Source organism: Corvus hawaiiensis, chromosome 15 (assembly GCF_020740725.1).
Source record: "Corvus hawaiiensis isolate bCorHaw1 chromosome 15, bCorHaw1.pri.cur, whole genome shotgun sequence".
Taxonomy (NCBI): domain Eukaryota; kingdom Metazoa; phylum Chordata; class Aves; order Passeriformes; family Corvidae; genus Corvus; species Corvus hawaiiensis.
This window is the reverse complement of record NC_063227.1, coordinates 7,023,124-7,042,467: the sequence shown is the minus strand read 5'-3', so window position 1 is coordinate 7,042,467 and position 19,344 is coordinate 7,023,124. Positions and strand designations below refer to the sequence as shown.

At 55.7% G+C, this 19,344-nt stretch overlaps 1 protein-coding gene across 2 annotated transcripts in view; it reads right to left on the bottom strand.

The window, feature by feature from the left end:
* PDGFRB (platelet derived growth factor receptor beta) overlaps positions 1-19,143 on the bottom strand; it is a 32,187-nt gene extending 13,044 nt beyond the window's left edge. Inside the window, exons 1-10 of one of the 2 annotated variants that reach the window (XM_048319863.1) lie at positions 18,569-19,143; positions 5,476-5,552; positions 4,116-4,412; positions 3,409-3,678; positions 3,006-3,133; positions 2,525-2,699; positions 1,748-1,940; positions 1,431-1,546; positions 784-910; positions 413-624 (exon numbers count right to left, since the gene is read on the bottom strand). In XM_048319863.1, the coding sequence (XP_048175820.1) occupies positions 413-624; positions 784-910; positions 1,431-1,546; positions 1,748-1,940; positions 2,525-2,699; positions 3,006-3,133; positions 3,409-3,678; positions 4,116-4,412; positions 5,476-5,524 (1,567 nt within the window). In that variant the 5' untranslated portion in view covers positions 5,525-5,552; positions 18,569-19,143. Of the gene's footprint in view, positions 1-412; positions 625-783; positions 911-1,430; positions 1,547-1,747; positions 1,941-2,524; positions 2,700-3,005; positions 3,134-3,408; positions 3,679-4,115; positions 4,413-5,475; positions 5,553-12,975; positions 12,997-18,568 lie in introns of those variants that run through there. The other variant, XM_048319864.1, reaches the window with a different exon arrangement.
* Between the last annotated feature and the right edge of the window lie 201 nt (positions 19,144-19,344).

The following is a 19,344-nucleotide window of genomic DNA, read 5'->3' as shown; positions in this document are numbered from 1 at the left end:
CTGCCTCAGGAGAAGTTTGGCCATGGGAGTATATAAAGAGGGGCTGTTTTGCTTGGGGGAGAACTGGCAGCTCTGGGCCTGGGCTTAGACTATCCTTCCTCATATTTGGGGTGCTCAGCACGTGGATGTTCAAGTCCATGGCACCATCTAGTGACCCGGGGGCTAATAACAAGACACTGGGGACCTGCCCAGGCACTCTTCTCTGGTCTCCCTGGAGAAATGACCCTGCCAGTAGTGGGAAGAGCATATCCATGGCTATTGGACATAAGGGCTCCACACTCCAGCTGGAATAATCTTTTCTGTTCAACCCAAAGACAGCCTCATTTGGGGCAGAAGCACCCAGGTTTCCAGGCTGGAGACACAGAAAGGTCTATCTCCCCACCACTTGCTCAAAACTTGACTCAGCCCTCACCATGTGGGACCAGAGTGATGTCCTGGGAGTTGGTGCCCAGGAAGTTCTGCACGGTGCACCTGAGGAGCAGGGGCTCGTGCACCCTGTGCAGCTGCAGGGTGCTGTTGACGCGGTACAGCTGCCGCTCCGCGTGGTACGAGGCGTTGGTCTGCACGCCGATCTCGGCCGACTCGTTCCCCAGAAGCCGGGTGGGCTGTCCCTTGGTGCTGCACCTGGTCCAGAGAGGATAAAGGAACCTGAGAGGCAGAAGGGACCACGCACCACCATGGGATGCCCAGGTGTCTGGGCCAGCAGAATACAGTTAAATAATGGCCTATTATTCTAATAAATAAAAGTCCAGCTGTTCTCATGGCCTCCATCCCTCCACTCACCATTTGATGTCGCTGCAAGTAGACCAGCTGATCTCAGGCTGGGGCATGCCTTCAGCAGAGCATGTTACAGTCTGCTCCCCACTGCTAGCACTGCTGTTCTCCTTGAGATCCACCACTTTAGCTGGCACTGAAAACAAAAGACAGTGATGGGAATTAATCTTCCTTTCTGACTGCAGGATGGAAGGGGAACACGATTCCTCTGGGTAACGTGATTCAACTGTACCCCTACCAGAGCCTAGGGATGAGGTAGGACTCATCACATCAATTGTGTTTTATTTTTGAAAGGGAACAGCAAAAAGATTAAGATTTGAGGGGGTTATGGAGGAGATCTGCTGCCATGTAGCTTGACTGGAGAGCACAGGGGAAAGTCCTGGACATGAAAGCTGTACAATAATCTCTGTATCTACTACCTTGGGCCAAGCTGATGGTGTTTGTACTGCTTCCCTGTCCCCACTTGCTCTGAGGCCAAGTGTGAGATATTTCACCTGTGTTTCTTGCTTGAATGCTCTTTCTTTAAGCAAGACCACTCTGGAGCTGCAGCCAGAGAAGTAAGGGCTTCATTCTGAGGGTTCTGCAGCAAAGGATGGTGGCACCCCTTATGGCTGCTCCTGCTCTCCTCAGCCCTGTGTCTGCATGCCCATCCTCACCATTTATCTGCAGATGGAAGGAGAGCTCCTGCTCATCATCTTCATTGGAAGCCCGAATGGTGTAAAATCCTCCTTCTTCCTGCTTCACCCGTACCAGCACCAGAGCTGTCTGGTACCTGAGGGAGACAGTCACAGAGTGAAGGCTGTGGGAAGGTACCTGGGGACTGATAATGCTTGGAGACAGCAGCTCCCATCCACCTGAGGCTCGAAATCCACTCACAGAAAACCATTCAACCACCGTGTCCAGCCAGCAATTTGGAGATTGCTTTGTGAATTACCCCCTCCCTGCACCCTGGTGAGGAATGATGGGCCCATACCTGGTTTCTGACAGGTTCCTGCTGGTGATGGTGAACTCACTGCTGCTCTCCATGGTCAATGTCTTGTTGTTCTTCAACCACACAATGCTGGGTTGGGGATAAGCCTCCAGCTCCACCTGGATAGTGTGGCTCTTGTGGACCTCAGCGTACACTGTGCTGGGCACGTGGGTATGGAAGTGAACAAAGCCACGCTCTGAGAGGGCACAGGAGGAAGAGGGGAGTCAGAGAGGGAAACAACCCTGTGCCCGGCCCTTTGGATAAATATGGATCTGGAACAAAACTCTCTGAATGACCAGAAGTGGTGGGGCAGGTCCAGATCCATGCCTTGAGACCTCAGACTTGTGTCTGAGGAGAGTGTGGATGCAAAACCACACTGGAGTAGAGGAGCTCACAGGGCAGCATGTGGCTCTTATCTTGTGGAGATAACGGAGATGGGGCAGTTTCCCTCAAATTACATGAAAGAAGGTCAGATGCAGATGAAAGACAATCTGTCTTCACGTCCCCTTGGCACTGCACAGTGCAGAAGAGCTCTTACCCATACCCTCAAGAGTGTTAAAGAGTCACAAAGGCCATGATGGGAGATTTGGGATGTTTTGAAGCCAAGAAGTGGCAGGGGTGACATGGGGTAAGGTTTAGCTCATTGTAATGGTTACTTAGAGCAGAAGTGAGGAGGGGAGAGAGCTGGAGGCTGTGAGAGAGGAGAAGGGGTCACTCTGGGACATCCTGCCTGGATGCCCACATTGTTTGCTGGCTTTGGGTGTGTGGCGAGCAACGCACCGATCACTTGGACGGTGATGTCTTTCAGGTCTGTTTTCTCATGGTAGCCCTCGGAGACATTGCAGACATAGGTGCCACCGTCCTCCAGCTCTGCATTCTGGATGATGAGGATGGAGCGGATCTCATGAGTGGATCCAGGCAGGAAGTCAGTCACGGGCTCCACAGCCTCCCCTGCCTGCAAAATGGGCACGGGAGACATGGTCTGAGGAGCCATGAACATGTTCTGCCATTGGGCTCACAGGGAGGGGAGAGAAAGTGGTAGAGGACCCCAGTTTGGCTGCCACAGGGCCAGGAAACATGCACCAATCAGAGGCCCCTGAGACAGACAGTCTTAATCCAAGGATATCCCGGTCAAGCTTCCCTGTGTGGCAGCAGCAGCATCCCATAACTTTTGCCATGGGATATTGCTGAGTGATTGCCATGGCACTTCTGGGTGAAGGCTGGAGCTGCTGCCCAGAACCTGTGGATGTGGAGCACTCACCTGTTTGCGGGGATAATCCCAGTTGAAGTTGACCAGCTCATTGCCGCTCACGGTGCACATCACGGTGATGTTTTCTCCCTGGCGCACCATGGTCTGCACCGCGCTGATGGAGACGTTCACAGATGACACTGTGGGAAAGGTGGACGAAAGGAATGAATTATGAAGGGATAAGTGGGCACCCAGTCCATTTATCTTGGGTGGACTGGTCCGGTGGAAACTGTCTTCCCTGAGGGATGGAGCTGACTTGTAGGCAGAACCTACTCTCTAATAGAGACAGGACTAAATCCAGCCTCCAAAGTGATCATCACAGAGGAGATGGGGGAGAGCTTTGCTGTCCCCTGCCATTGCCCTGAAGAAACAGCCACAGCAGGTGCACAGGTGTGCTGAGATAATGTCAGCTCACCCTGGATCCTGTAGACGTAAAAAGTGTCTGAATCCACCTCCTGGTCATCCACGAATGTCCGGCAGAAATAGCTCTTATCCTCAAAGAAGCCTTTGAATCCCTGTTGTGGATCATATGTAGCTGGGATGGGGTTCTCCACCTTCTTCTCATAGAGGGTGACCTGCATCTGTGGGTTGGTCACACGACATGGGATGACAGCCTCTGTGTAGCCCGTCATGAAGATGAAGAGCTCTTCAGAGGTGGCTACGGGGAGGAAAACCAAGGAGGGATCTGTGGGAGAGAGGGAACATTGGTTAGAGAAAGCTGCTTGAAGCTTAAGCAGGGCTGCTCTGTGCTCATCCGGGAATACTCCAACACAGGGCCCTGACTCCATATTAGCAGGATGCTTCTTCCCACACTTCTCTTGGGAAAGTAGAGCTGCATGTTGTGTGCTTGTCAAACCTCTCCTGGAAGGGCGAGAGAAACCCAGCACTACCAAGCACCACTGCTCCCCCGCCACTTGTCCCAGCACACCACACTCTCTCTCCATGAGCTGGCACACCAGAGAATGCCACAGCCAGAGAGACCTACCATAAGGGCTCTTCTGCTGTTGGAAGAGGGATTTGGGAAGGCCAGGTGCTTGGAGACAGAACAATAAGTCAAAGCCCTCTTTCTCCTAGTTGCTAAACCCTGTGGAAACCCACAGGCAAGGACATGCTGTCCCCTACCTGGAACGTAGATGTACAGGGTTTTCCTGTCCGCTGGCTCTGGAGCCTGCTCAGGGCTGTAGGTGCACGTGTACTCCCCAGTGTGATGGCCTGTCACGTTCCTGAGGGTGAGATTGCTGACGAAGACACCGTCCCTGTGCTCCAGCGAGGCAGCAAGGGGCTGCCCCTCACGTTCCCAGACCAGCTCTCTGTCCCCATAGCACAGGAGGGAGAAGCTGCTGTGGAGGCTGAGGACAAGCTCAGTGTCTCTGGGTTCGATGTGCAGCTTGCTGTCCCCAAATGTTACCTGCAGCATACCTGAGAGAGGAGTGACATGAGACCAGATTGGATTCCTCCAAAATTCACAGAGAAGCACACTGGAGCACCACCTCATGGCAGTGTGTTTGCTTTGTAGTGTCAGTCCTTACACTGAAAAATAACTTTACACTGAAAAAACCCTGGAATTGCCTTCCCTAGTGTAATCACCACTGACAAACCCACACTCTCCTCAGAAATGTCCTGCCAGCCCACACCTTGGTGGGTCACCCTTCATTCCCTGTACCTCCTGCAACCCTCACTGGAGAGCAAATCAGACATCACAGGATTTAGCAGTGTTCAATGCAGCCCATGATGTCTGTGGCAATATTAGGTGGAGAACCCTCAGGGAGGACAGGAGGCAATTCCCTGCTCTTCTGGCTGCCTGTCCACACGGACAGTGTCAGACAGGACACAGACTAGGCTGAAACAATGTCAGTTTACAAGAAAGTGACAAAGGAATGGAAGCAAAACCTTGCAGGAAATCCTTTGGAAGCAATAGAGCAGGCAAGGTCTTCCTGAATGGCTCCCCGTGCCTCTCCCAGCTCCCTTGCTCCACCATTTGTCCAGATGTCCCAGTGGGGCTGTGACATGTGCTCCTCCCTGGTGTCCCCACAGGTGGGCAGGACAGCTGGGGACAGCAGCAATGCTGTGAACAGCCCAGGTGCAGCCAGGAGCTCTACTGCCTTGCTGTGGGGAGTTGTTGGATATATGGGATCTGACCAAATCCTTTCTGCTGTGGGGTGTCCTGCTAATGTGGGTTCTTGGGTGTCTGCTAAGGAAGGTCTGAGCACACCTGGCAGTGCTGCCTATGGAAAGGTCTCCTTCTCCCACTGTGCTGTGCATCGCCATGAAGCAGGTGGGGACTTTACACCCACCCTGCCACAGGATTGAATCATCCCCTGGATGTGAGGCATTAGGAGGGATAGATGTGCCTGGAGCATGCTGTGCACCCCAGTGCTTCCCCATGGTACTGCCCCTTTCCTCCCCTTCACCCTGAGGTGAGCCCCCCAGGGCAGCATCCCAGTGCAGGGATCACACACCCCTGCCCAGCCACAGCACTCACCGGTGAGGATGAGGAGCCCGAGACACGTCTTGAGAGTGGGGCACAGCATGGTGGGCTCTGGGCTTGGTGTCTGAATCCTGTCAAGAGCAAAGTGATATGAGCACGGCACTCAGCAGAGGAGGGATCCCTCGGCTGTCCTGGGCAGGGGTCCCTGAGCCCCCACCCAAGTCCTGGCCTCACTTCTCCACCTCAGAAACCTTCCATCTCTCCCCAGTTCTCAGCCTTTCCCTCCTGGGGGGGGGGGGGGGGGTGGTGGCTCCCCCTCACGCTGGATCTGCACAAGGAGCAGTTTCTAAGGCATCTCCCACTGGTGAACAGGGATTTTGCTGGAGGCTCCAGCAGTTGTGTCAACTTTTGCTCATCTCTGCTGGAAACGCCTCTCCCTGCTCTGCACAGCCCTACCTTCCTCCCTCCCTCTGCTTTACCAGTTGCCTTTTTTCCTTAGATTTTCTTCCCTCAGTCACAGTGAGATAAAACTTGCTAGAAAACAGATCCCACTCCAACCCTCCCACATTGTTTGCTCCTTCCAATGAAATAAAAGCAGCCTTGTCATGGCACTTGGTTGCTGCCTGGGGTTAAACCACAACAAGCCTGAAGAAACTCCACCAAAAATCAGTTTCTTGTATTTAACTTTTAAATACATAAATTTAAGAGAACATCTAAGATTTTTTTTGCTGTTGTTTAAAATCCTTCTAATCAACATTTCTCAAGAAATCTTTTCCACAGAGCTTTTTCAGCCTTCCCTGGTGCAAACCAAGAGCCAAAAGAGATGAGGCCAGAGATCCCTAGGAGCAGGGGTCTGACTCCTGTGTATTGGGGTGACAGGTACCCCTCCCCATGGCGCCTGCAGGGATGGGAATGAGTATTTCTGAAAAGCAAAATGAACAGACTGACAAGGGAAAGAGAAAGGGGAAAGGCTTTCTCTGTGCCTGGGCAAAGCCTGGGGGAAATGAATTCACTGGGGAACTTGGGGATGCTCCTGCATGGAGCTGAACCTCATGGCTCAGCCACGCTGCAACCCAGGGCTGAGCTCCTGCCCTGCCGCTGGGCCACCTCCCAGGGCAGACCCCGAGGAGAAGCCACCCGTGATGCCAGCGGTGCTCTGGGGAGCTCTTGCCAGGCTCAAGGAGGGCTAGTGGAAATCTGGAATTGCTGACCCGGCCCCAGGCACCGTCTCTTACTGAGCTGTCGGCTGCCTCTCGGCCCTGGAGCGGCCTCCCAGTCTGCTTGATGTTAAGGAGGAAATGGTTTTTAAATGACGTGCGCTTGTCAGATGTTTTTATTATTCTCTTGCTTTGGCTCAACAAAAATGTGATCTACCACAAATCCTTCCAGGTCTCCAACTTATTCAGCAGCGTCCCTCTCCCCCCTCCTGAAAAAACTCTACGACTCTTTCTCTCTCTGCGTTTGCCAGAGGGGATAAGAGCACTTAGGGCAAGAGCTGGGGGTGGGTAGGATGAAAGGACCGAGGTGAAATTCAGCCTGTAAATGAATGTGACCTCCCTGCACCCACCCTCAGAGAGCACCGAGCTGCAGAAGAGAGGAGGATGGACAATCTAATCTCTGCCCCCCGAGGCAGTGCCATGAGAACAATTACTTTCGTTTCCCCGTTCTCCTTTACAGAGGTGTGTGATTCATCCATTATTCAATGTTCAAAGTTGTAAGGACAACTGGGATCCTCTCCTTTCACCCCTCCCTGCCTGCATGCCCAAGCCAGGTTGTATTCACCACCCCAACCCCCCAGATACCTGCCTGTAAGCAGCTAAGATCCTCCCGAGCTCATGCCCAGCTTTTATCTGCCTGTCCAGCTCCATGGCTGCCACTGCCAGTCCTGCTGCAGGCGAGATCTTGGCTTCCTGTCCCCACACAGACAGGAGTGATCACTCCAGCAGCGATCTCTGCAAGATCACTGATGGGCAAACCCCTGCCCTGCCGGATCAGGGAGCCGGGCACGGGTGTGTGCTGGCGCTGGGCGAGCAGGGGTGCTGCTCCAGCGAGCAGCAAGAGCCCCACAGCCTCCGCCTGCTGCCTCTGGCCGCCTCCGCTGTGTTCCTAGCTGGTTTTAATAAAGCTGCTGGTTTTGCAGAAAGGCATTTCTCTTGGAGATGCTTCCCAAGCAGAGTGGGAGGGTGGCAACGTCTCGCAAAGAGTGGTGACCTCTCCCTTGTTTGTCTGCTCCGGCCGGAGCAAGAGGCATGCTCAGAGACGCCGGGTGAGCTCTGCCCGTCCTGCGGGAGGCAGAGGGACGAGCCTTTCTCTCGCTGTCACGGGGACGCGTGTGCTTGCACATGTGGGTGCACACAGGCGTTTCACAAGGGATGCAAATGCACCCAGCTCGCTGCCAGCCTTGAGAGCACTCGTTTCTCTCCTCAATCCCAGCTTTTGTTCTTAGCAGGAACTGTAAGTGCCATTAAGAGTGCCAGACAAGGAGGAGCAACCCCACTCAGTGATCCAAAAGCAGGCACACAGACGTTATCCCAACCAGGGACCCAAACACAAGCACCTACACGATGCTCAGCTGCCTTGGGTGGTCTCTTCCCACCCCTATGGGTTAGCAGGGTGCCACAGACCCCTCAGACTCCTACATCCTTCCCAGAGGCCAGGACCTGAGTATTTTCAAGCCATGAGACCCTTCGCCTTCACCCATCTGGGCACAGTCATGGAGGCTGGGGAGCTCCTGCAGCAATGCCACGTCCAGCACCCTTCACTCAGCCCTGCAGCTCCATGGCAGCCTCCCACCTCACAGCCACCAAGGTGCTGTCCCAGCTCTCCATCCCCATGTTATACCCCTCACCATCCTTCCCTCCCCTCCAGCACTGGTACAGACCTTCTCTCTGCCCCTCTCCAGCTCTGCAATGTGAAGGCAAACCAGTCCTGGCCAGGCAGAGCTTTTCTCTTGAGCCGCACTGTTTATTATTCTAAAGGAGGAATTTGGCTGGGAGAGGAGACAGGAGGTCGGCTGGCTCTCAGGGCAGCCGCGCTGGCTGGGTGACACAGCCCCACAGCACATTCAGCCCCACATGCCTGTGGGGTGGCTGTGCTCCCCAGGGGCTCGGGTCCTGGGGGGGCTCAGGTCCCGGGGGTCACGCTGGGGCTTGGCCAAGAGCCGTGGGGGAGGCTGGTCCCCGACAGTCGGCACGTCCCTGCTCGCCCCCGCACTACGCCCAGCGAGGCCGGAGCCGGGCACTGCTGGACTGAGAGGCCTGGGAGGGTTTGGAGTCCAAACAAGACACAGATACAGGCAACTGTCCCTGACTGGTGACACAGACACTGCCTGTCCTTATCTCCCCTCTGTAATCACACCAGCCTGGCCGAGCAGAGAGCAGAGTTTGCAGCAGAGATGAGGAGAGCTGAGCCAGCCCTGGGGCTGCTGGCTTTCCCAGCTGGCAAGGGAAAGCGTCCCATGGCTGGCTGAGGTCAGGCACCGCTGGAATGCTGTTTGAGCATCTCTAGCCTTGTGCTCTTGCAGGGGGTTTCTGGGGGATGGAATAAAAGGGGTCACCCCACGATGCCAGAGCAGCCGCAGCAGTGAGCACAGGGCTCTGACGGCCTGTGATCCCACAGACAGGACACAGGCGAGAGGGCCAGAGCAGAGGTCAAACAGCACGGCCAGGGCCACAGCTGCGCCAGGACCAGGATTCAAGTCTCATGACTCCCCATCTCATGACTACACAGTTTTTCCAGAGCAGCCCACTCCCACTTCTCCTGCATCCCAAATCTGATGACAGCTGAGCTTTCTCCTCCACCTCCTCTCCCACTCCCTCGTTCGAGCAGCCGGGGACTGATACCTCTGTGGCTGATGAACTTGGACAGGAGTTTCTGCAGCAGGAGCAGGGCAACGCCCAGGGTTTTGGATACGAGGAAAAGCTGTATCCAGCCTCTACTGGGGATGGTACCACCTTAATTTAGGGAGCCACCTCTACCACTCCTTGCACCTCAGAATGCCTTGCTAAGCAGCTCTAGCATCACCAAACCCTACTGATTCATTAACATTCCCCCACTCCAGACCTCCCTCTTCTTTAAGAATGCTAGTAAGCCTAAGATGCCTTTGCTAATACCCAAAATATGCTGTGTGGGTTCAGTCTTCACTATTTTTGGGTAACAAGGCAAGAATTTCCTCTGACTTTGCTCTGTGTGCCCTGCCACACCTCTGAGCCCCCTTCCCTCTGCGCTTGCTCCCTGAGTGTCTCCCAGCATCCTGACAGAACACACATGGCAGCCACTGCTGGCACGGACACTGCATGGCACTGCCTGTCCCCAAGCACGCATCATGTGGGACAGGGCCATTTCCAGCCCTGTAAATGTTGTAAACCATGGGAGAGGATGGGTTAGGAACTCCAAGGATGTCCTTCCAGTCCACTGCCCTCCTCCCCAGCATGCCTAGACCATGTTTCTTGCCTCTTCACAACCAGTGCCCTGTGCAGAACCAGTGTGTGGGGGGGGTCCCACAAGCACCCCCAGAGCTGTGGGAGCTGAGAACCAGCCTGCAGAGTTGGTGCACAGGGAAGGGGATGGCTCAGCATGCTGGGGAGGGGGAGAACAGCCACAGCTGCCCGGGCAGCTGCCTTGGCAGGAGCTCTGGTCCCTACAGACCATTAGTCACCAGTAAGAGGATGTGCTGTTTGCTGGAAATCAGGGTGAACAGCCCCCTCTCAGCAAATTCTATTTGTATTTCCAGGGGCAATTCCTGCATCCATTGCCCCACATTGCTCTTCTCTCTGGCCATGCTCTCCTTGCCCTCATGGCTGCTCCTGTGCTGTTGGGCAGAGGTGCTGGATGCTGGCCCTGCCTGCGAGGGCACCTCGCCTGATCGGGAAGGAGCTCTCACACAGCCGCCAATCCTTTCCCTTCCTCTGGATTTCTATTTCTAGCCCCTTTTCTAGCAGGGCTGTGCTTCCAGGCACTCCCACAATGCTCAATGGCCCTGCTGCCCTGCCAAGCAGGCAAGGGACATCTGGTGCAAATTAGTGGGAAGTCAAATATACTTTATTTCTTCTTTGTCTAAGCGCATCTGAGTCATTAAGTGAGATCATGGGTGCCCATATACAATAAAAATTTCCCCCTATGGATCCCATGATCAATACTGCTCGCAGCCAGGGAGCAAAGGCTTTCCTGGCAGGGGGAGGGGGACACCACCCCCCGCTTTTGAAGGGAAAAGGCTCCCTGAGCAAAGGCTGGTGACCCCTGAAACCCAAACCTTGCTTGTCCGGCAGTGAAACTTCTTGGCTTGTCCTGTTTTCCTCTGCCACCCTCCCTCTGGCCTCTGCAACTGCTTCTTTCCCACCCTTTAATCTAAATAAAACTGAGTGGTTGTTTTTTTTTTTTTTCCCCTTGGCTAGAATTGTCCGGAGTTACAACATCTCTCCTCTGGGGTCCCTCAGCTCCCATGACACCGTGTTTACTCACAGGCCAGATTATCATCACAGAGCCCTTTTTCTTTTTCCCAGCAAAAGGCTAGAATTGGGCAGGGCACACACATGGGGAGCCTGTCATCCCAAAGCCCATAAACGGCTGCTGATAAAACACAGAGGTAGGAAATCCGAAACCAGACTGAGGAGCAGCAGGGCTGGGGAGTCCCTGTGCCCCACAGACCATCCCTGCCCCGGGATGAACACCTGGGGGCAAAACCCTCCTCACCTGGTCTAAGGGGGCCCTGAGGCTTTACCCAGACACTGTGAGACCGGGGAATGCTGAGAGCCCTGGGTACCTGCTGGCAATGTGCTGGATCTGGGGGTGTTTCAGTCTGGGAGAGGTGAAGTTTTGCAAGCACAGGCAGTGTCACTTATGCCAGAACCCTCTGAGTGGTTTTGTGAGAGCTCCTTGGCTGTGAAGATGTGACTAAAGCCACAGCCTTGGTATGGACTGAGCTCTCTAGGAGATGGGAAAAGCATGGGCAGATGCCACCTCTGGGGATGAGCTGAGGGACGAGCCCAGGGACACTGTGCCCACAGGAGGGGATGGTTCTCCTACTGACCTCTGGGGAAGGGAGCAGATCTGACACTACCAAAGCCCCTGCCCAGGACCCCAGATTCTGGTCCCCAGCCTCAGAGGCACCTGGAGAAGGTGGTTGTGTGGTCATGAGGGTCCTGCAGTAGATGTCAGCACATGAGGTGGCACACCCAGCCTCCTCCTGGCCAGCCTGCCACAGGCTTTGACAGCACCTGACAGAAAGCTGAAAATGAGGACTGTGACCCTGAAGCAGGGGAGGGAGACTGCCAAGGAGGATGACAAGTCCACACTGAGCCCCAGCAGTGTGATTCAGCTGCCCGGGAGTCAGCCATGTGAGGAATGGGGTGGGCAGGCGAGCCCCACGCAACCCTGTCTGACCACAGCCATCCTCCCTCTCTGAGTGAGGGGGGACCACAACGTCCCCACACAGAATCCAGCAAATCTCCAGCCCTGGGCTCTCCACAACACGTCCCTGTGAGGAGCCAGCACAGAGGGACGTGGGACCAGGGCGAGCCCTGCACTCTCACCCATATCCCCTCCTCTTTCCCCCTCTGTTTTAAGCCCATGGGAGACGGAGGAAATGAGTGACCCATTTAGTGCAAGTTCAGAATAAAAAGAAACATCTGTTTGGAGAGGTGCCAGTGTTATAAATAATTCCCCAGCCCTGAGTGATGGTATCCATGGCCCTTTCAGCTGCGCATGCTCCCCGGCTTCCGCTTTCGGAGGAAAGGCCAGACCCTGGGGGCTGCTCCCCGGAGCCTGCAAGCTTGGCCCAGACTGTGGGAAAACCCTGGGCGAAGACCAGGGTTCACCTGGGCCTGGGGAAGGAGGGAGGGGGTGTCGGGAGGAATGGCTGCCACGTGCTGGGCAATGCCCAGCTGTCCCTTGCTGCATCCCCGGCTTCTCGCCCTGGTCAAATCCTGCCCACCTTGGTCTCCCTAGGGCAGAAAGTGTGTGCCAGGGCCATGGTGGTGCTGGGACTGGTCTGGGGTGGTGCTGGAGGCTGGCCAGCATTTTGGAGCACAGCCCTAAGTCTGGCATTGTGCACGTCTGGGGATGCTCACGCCGGGTGTGGGGAGCAGCCCTGTGCAGACTCAGGACTCACCCCCTGTAGTGCAGTGACCCCCCCTAGGGAGGTACAAATGTGCCCCTTGGGAGCATTTCAGCCCTTCCCAGTGCTCTCTTCCAACAGGATGCTCTAAATGATCGAACACAGCCCAGCCAGGGCTGTCCATGACTGTCCCCTAACTTCTCCATTACCCCTGACAGCAAAGACATTTCTGGGAGAATACACCACACTGTTTCACAAGCATGTGAGCAATGTCAATTATGAACATGGCTGCAGGGCACCCAAACTACAGTGCAGGACCCACACAGCTCTCTGTGCATCCCACTGGCCCCTCCAACCGGGTAGCAAAGCCTTGGGGCTGGCTGAGTGACTCAGGGCTCTCCTATCCCTCCACCCCAAACTGGCGTATTTGGGGATCCCAGCTCCTGGGCATGTCAGACTGGATGGGGGTTGCCTGCCTTGAGCAGAGTCCATCTGCTTACCTGCTCCTTCTCCCCACCAGAGCAGAGAGTGAGGGAAGCAGGGGATATGGAACCAAGATCAGGCACCATCTTGGCTTCTTATCTATTGTCCTGGCATTCCCAGGGCTTTCCTCACTCTTGTTCCATGGCTGCCAGAAAGCCGTGTCTGCCTTCCTATGGTGATTCCAGGGAAGCACTCTGCTGATGTCTGCAGAGGGAGGAGAACAATCCACAGCACGTCAGCACCTCCATCACCTGCTCACCGCCACTGATCCAGGGTGGCTGCTCTGGTGGGGCCAGGGCTGGAGCCAAAGGTCCCAGCTGGCTCTAATTAACCACTAATAAGCTGTGAGAGGAGGGCAAGGGAGGCAGGATGAGAAAAAGAACCATCCTAAGTCCCAGTAGGATGTCGGGGTTTTGCAAAGCCTCAGGAGCTGGCAGAGTGTTGTGGTCTTACCAGTCCCACATCCCAGCAAAGGCTGAGCAACCTGATCCTCTTGTGAGCATTTCCCTGAGATCTGCGGAGGAGGAGATAATCTCTGTGGATGCATCAGCTCCTCTCAGCTGCCTCTGAGGGATCCGAGCTTAATTGCTTTGTTCTGGGGTTTTAGGCTCTCGTGGCTGGGATTAGGCACTCACCATCCCTGTGGTCAGGGCACCTCTTGCCTATCTGCAGGCACTGTGGCCAGGGTGGGAAAGGATGGGGCCAGCCAGTGCTGGGTGCAAAGGGCAGATGCTGCTTTCAGAGGAGGGCTATTTGTTTGGCCCTGTTGCTTCTGGATTTCTGAGAGGGAGCAAAATGCAACTTCTGGTGCAGCTCTTGGTGCCGTGGGCTGACTCTGCCCCCTCCTGCATAGGCTCATGTGTGGGGCAGGAAGACCAGGATGGTGGCACTCAGCACCAGGACTGCAGAGATGGATAACCTCCTCCTGCATGCTCTGGCCAGGCAGCATAAGCCATGCTTGCTAACCTGCATGCAGGGTTCTTTACAACTTCTCCTCTCAGTCAGAAAGCAGAAATCAGCTCCCCTCTGCACCCATGCTCTGCAAACAGCCCCTAACCCCAAAACCTGACAGAACCTCCAGGGGGGAAGCTGAGGCAGGACTTGGTAGCAACAGCTGCCAGCACCCCCTGCCCTCCCCCTGAGTGCTGCTTTAAAATGGGCACCGAGTCCTGCTCCTGAATCAGACCATATTCTCCCAAACAGCTCCCAGGCTGGAGAAGGAAACTTGGCAGCTGCCTGTGGGGAGAGAGGAGGGGACCCCTCTCGTGGTGCCTGCAGTGCTCGGCCCCGAGGAAAGCAGTGTTTCTGTTCTGCCACCATTTCTTGGCAAAGGCTGAAACCAAGGTGACTTCCAGCTTGGGAGAGGAGAATGAACTTGCAGAGTGCAGGGCTTGAAATGGTGTATTTTCTGCTGGCACCGGTTCAGACAAACCCACAAGCAAACATATTTTTTTGTATAAATAAGACAGTGTGTCTCGCCAGTTAAAGCAATTCAAACATGAATGTAGCAATTTAATTGGTGCCAATTGCTGGGTCTTGGTAGCATTAAGATTTCAGTCACAGACTCTTTCGCATGGTAGTTGGGCCGGAAGAGGGAAGGCAGAGGGCCTGGCAGGATGGGGCTGAGGAGCAGGATTGCCCATCTCCTGCTGCTTCAGGAGCAGCACCCCTGTGCTGCCCATGGGCACCTGCCAACCAGTTCCCTTCCACACAGAGAGAAGGTGCTCCATCTGTTTCCTGGTGAATTTCCAGGGTTTAACAATCAGTGCAGTGCCCTGATATGTCCCTGCATTCTCTAACCCTTCCCTGCTCCAGCTCCTGCACTCCACAGCTTCCTGCCAGCTCCATCACACCCTGGCTCTTACTGAGCCCAAGGAAGATGGGTGTTAGTGAATTGCTGGATGGATGAGCAGGTGCCCCTGCAGACGTGGCCTGCAGAGGATGAGTCCATCCATGGGTGCAGAACAAACACCACACACTGCACCACCCTGGCTGTCCTGGCACCAGCCTTTCTGTGGGAGCTTTGTGAGCTCCCTGCTCCCTGCACAGGCTCTGCACACCAGGGTCCTCTGGTTCTGCAGGCTGGTGGTTGCAAGGGAAGGTTACACACACAGACCAGGGCATGGTAGAGCCTGGCGTGCACCCAGGGATGCTGGAAAGGCAGGGTGTGAGGGGCAGTACATCACTGTAGAGCTCCTGCTATCAGGCTAGGGGAAAATGGACCCATGGGACCCCCTTGCTCAGCACATGACCCATCCCAGCACCCCCTCATCTGCATCATGTGTCCCTGTCACAACTGGGTCTGCTCCGTGTTCCCCATGGTGCTGGGAACATGCTGCCCTTCCAGGAGGAGGCATCTCGGTGGCAGCAGAACAGGACAGAGGTGCGCTTAGCTTGGGAACCCTAATTAGGCAATGGGGGAGAGGAGGAGGGGAAACAACCACCCCTAAAACAAGCCTCGTTATGTCCAATTTGCCTGGTGGAGCGGAAGGAGCCTCCTGGAGCTGCTCCAGCCCCTCAGGAAACAATACCCAGTCTATACCCTCCCCCTGCAGCTCCTCTCCAGGGGATTTCTTTCCCTTGGTTAAAGTACAAACAAACAAACTCCACGAAGTGTTCAGCTCCAATCCTCCCTTGCAGGGATAGGATACATCCAGCCAACCCCGAGCCCACATGGTCCCCAGCTCCTTCCAGCTCTGGGTCAAAGGCAGCCCCAGTTGCCAGCGCTGGCAGCCGTGCTCCCACGGGATTCAGCCACCACACAGCTCCTCTGCTCCCTGCCCTTTGCCACTCCATCCCAGGAAGATGCTTTGCTGCAGCCTGACACTATGGACAGCATTGCAATCCCATCCCACTTCCCATCAGACACCAAGGCCAAAGGAACCTTGGGCACCAGGCAGAGAAGTCCCTGCCTGGAGCCTCTGACAGCAGCTGGTCCTTTGGCCAAAGCCACATCCAGCCAACACGGTCTCTTCTTGCATCGCATCACTCCCACAGCTAGGGAGCATTTCTTAGTCTCAGCTTTCCTCTGGTGTTCACTGAGACAATCCTGTCTTGCCCCAGTCCTGGAGATGGTCTCAGTGCTCTCCTCTCCCTGACTGTTGTTCTGAATGCCTTGGAAATCCTGTCACAGACCCGTCAAAAATGAGGCTGAAAGTGACCATGGTGTCATTGTCCTGTTGCTGCACCCATGTCTTCCCAGCCAGAGCTTTGCCTGACATGTCCTTTGAAACTTGTGAGGCTGAAGGAACTCAGCCTCCTGTCTTTAAGCCTGCAGATATTTTCCTAAAAGCTCTTTTCTCTCTGCGATGACCTGTGCATGAAGACTGTGTCAGCTTCCCACAACACCCAGTGACCAACGGGCCCCATCAACCCCTCTCCCAGTCCTTTGCAGCTTCTTCTGGACTTCTCATCATTCTCACTGCTGTCCCTGAGCCCCTCTACTCCATGTCCATCCCTGCTGAAGTACTCAGTGTCACTTGCTGGGGAGGACCCGCTCCCTTCACCCTGCCTCTCTGAGCTGCCTCCAGCCATGCACCTTTCAGCACATCCCTCAGGAAGAGCTTGGGTTTCCTGGAACCATGCTGCAATCTGGTGTGTGTCCACTACAGCCACTCTGGCTGGTTCTGGACTCTGCTGGAGCTCTTGGGATCCTCCCACACTCCCATGCACACCAGCTGCCCACCCAGCTTGGTGCCATCCCAGGGTGTAGGATGTACTTATCCACCTCCCACGTGGTTAAGTAGGGATTGCAGAGGGCCAAGGCCAGGCCAGAGCCCTGCAGGAGCCCACAAGAAACGCCCAGGACTGTGGACAATAAGCCATGGCTAACTTCTCCCTGACTGCAGTACTGCAGCTGGCCATGCTTGTGTTCACACTGTGCTTTCCATTCAGACCATGGGCACCCCACACTCCCAGTCCTGTGCAGGGATGCAGGAGGTGATCCAGGGGCAGGGAATTGAGTGGCTGTTTTCCCCTCGCATGCTCCTTCCATGAGGACCCTCCATGCTCCTGAGCTGGAGGAAGGGACAGCTGGCTTTAGGCAGAGAGAAAAGCCCTTTGCGTGCTGCAATTGGGTTGCTGTGACTTGGTGCTTGTCCAAAACACTGATCCCTCCTGATGCACCGACTGATTTAGGGATACTTCCTGGGCTCAGGGACATTGCCCAGGGTTGGTGGCTGCCACAACCAGAGCACACCCAAGCTTGGGTGACATCCCTTCAAGGAGTGACTCCAAGCCTCATGTCAGACCCTGGCAAGGGCTGCCAACCTGGGCAGCTGCCTTGCAGCTCCCCCTCCAAGCCAGCCTGGCCTGTGTCCTCTGCCAGGCAGAGCCATGTCCTTGACACTGGCTCATGGTGACCACATGAAACTCACTCTTTTCCAGAGAGCATGGGAGGCACAGGCACCTTGTCCTGCAGGGTGCTGAGTGGGAAATGACCCTCCCACCCATCCCTCAATGGCCCCTGGGAAGCATTGGGTCTCAACGTTGCTAGTCCTTGTCATCAGTGGGAGACCCTCTGAAAAGATTCGGGAATGCCAAGCCTCTGCCAACACAGGCTTTGCGCACCAGACCAACTACTTTAAGCTGTTTACCCAAGGCTTTATCATAAACCCCACTTGCTCTGGGACCAGGATGGAGGAGCACAACATCCCTTTCCACCACAAATCCTTCTTTGAATGACTCCCAACTGGCAGGTGAGTGCAGGAGCTGGATACTCTGAGCCCACATTGGCACCACAGTGAGCACAGTTAGCCCCGCAGGTCATGCTAACCCCTGTCCCTGGGCTGTCAGAGCTTCACTCCAGGCCAGCTCTGTCCTGTTCAAGGCCCTCAGCTCCTGTGCTTTTGGGATAGCAGAGTAGTTGCCCCCATCCACGCCTAGTAGGGTTTTACCAAGCTCTGCCCTTTCCAATACCCAGCACACCCAGGCACAGACCCTGGGCAGGGCTTGCAGACGTCCCTCTCCATGGTGCACAGGCACAGGAGCCCCACCGCAGCCACAGACTGAGGTCCAAGGACATGGTCCTGGAGCAATCTGCTTTTAGGGATGGCCAGGGACATGTTTGGACAGGCTGACCCTGGGGCGACACTGCTCTGCCATGGGGGACACTCACGCCTCGGAAGGATGACAGGACATCTCGCTGTCAGGGGTGGTGAGCGGCCTCTCCCCCAGGCACACTCCAGCCCTCCCACCCACCAGCCTGGAGAGCCAGGGCAAGCCCCTGATCCAGGGAGAAGCAGAGATCACCTGGGCCCTACTCCCACTCCAGTGGGGACCCCCCTTCCTTCCCTACAACCGCAGCATCCCGTTGGCTTCTCTCAGCTACCTGGGTCCAGGACCTGGTGAGAGCTGGTGGAACGATTTTTCCCATGGGATGCCACAGAATTCAGCTGCTTTCCACCAAACACCATCTCCCCAGAGCTCGGGGGAGCGTTTTGGGCTGCCAACCTCTTGGAGGGGGGCAAAGCCAGCTCCAGAGCAACCGGGCTGGCTCAGGGACAGGGTCCCTTGGGACTGTAGCAGCTCCAATACGATGTTTGCCATGCGGACAGCCAGAGCTGAGCAGGAGGGCGAGTCAGCCCCCGGGTGGGCGACACGAGAGCTTACCTTGGGCAGGGTCCCACCGGCCGAGTGCCTGCGCCGCACGTCCCACCGGCGAAGGCCGCCCCGAAATTCCTTCCTCTCTTCCTCCTCCGCACTCTCTATCTGCTGCCTGCTGAGGCTCTCCCTGCCCTCCCAGCCTTCCCCAGCTGGCAAGGCTTTTCCACTTAAAGGCGAAAGAGGGAGAGAAAGAAATGAAGTGGAGGGGAGGAGGGGAAAAAAAAATAAAATAAAATCAAAAGGAGAGGCAAGGCTGTGCCAGGGCTGGGCTGCAGCCAAGCCCCTGCTCTGCTCCTCTAGTGCATCTCAGCAGTGCCCTGTGCAACCCCCAGCCCAGCTGGGAGGGGGTCCAGCCTCCTCGGACCCGAGTGTGGAGCAAATCCCGGGGCCGAGGGATGTGCACGCGTGTGTGTGTGCGTGTATAAATAAAAGAGACCTCGGGAGGAGGAGAAGGGGGAGGCTGTTTCGCCAATGAGGAGAGGAGCTCCTCCGACTTCCTCCCTCCACCCTCTGTGGGGACCCTTTGCAGAGCAGAATTTGCGATTAACGCCCGGCGGACGAGCGTGATGCGTGAAATAAAAAAAAAAAAAAATTAAAAGGAGGAGAAGCCTTAGTGGCTGCAAGGAGAGGGGAGCTCTGCTGCGGGCTGCGATGGGGCGAGCGGTGAGGGCCCGGCTCACGGGGAACAAAAGGAGCCCGGACCAGCCCTGCTATCGCCTCCTTAAACCGGAGGGAAGGAGCTGCTCTCTCCCTGTGTCTGCTTTCAATTCTGGCCTTTTTCC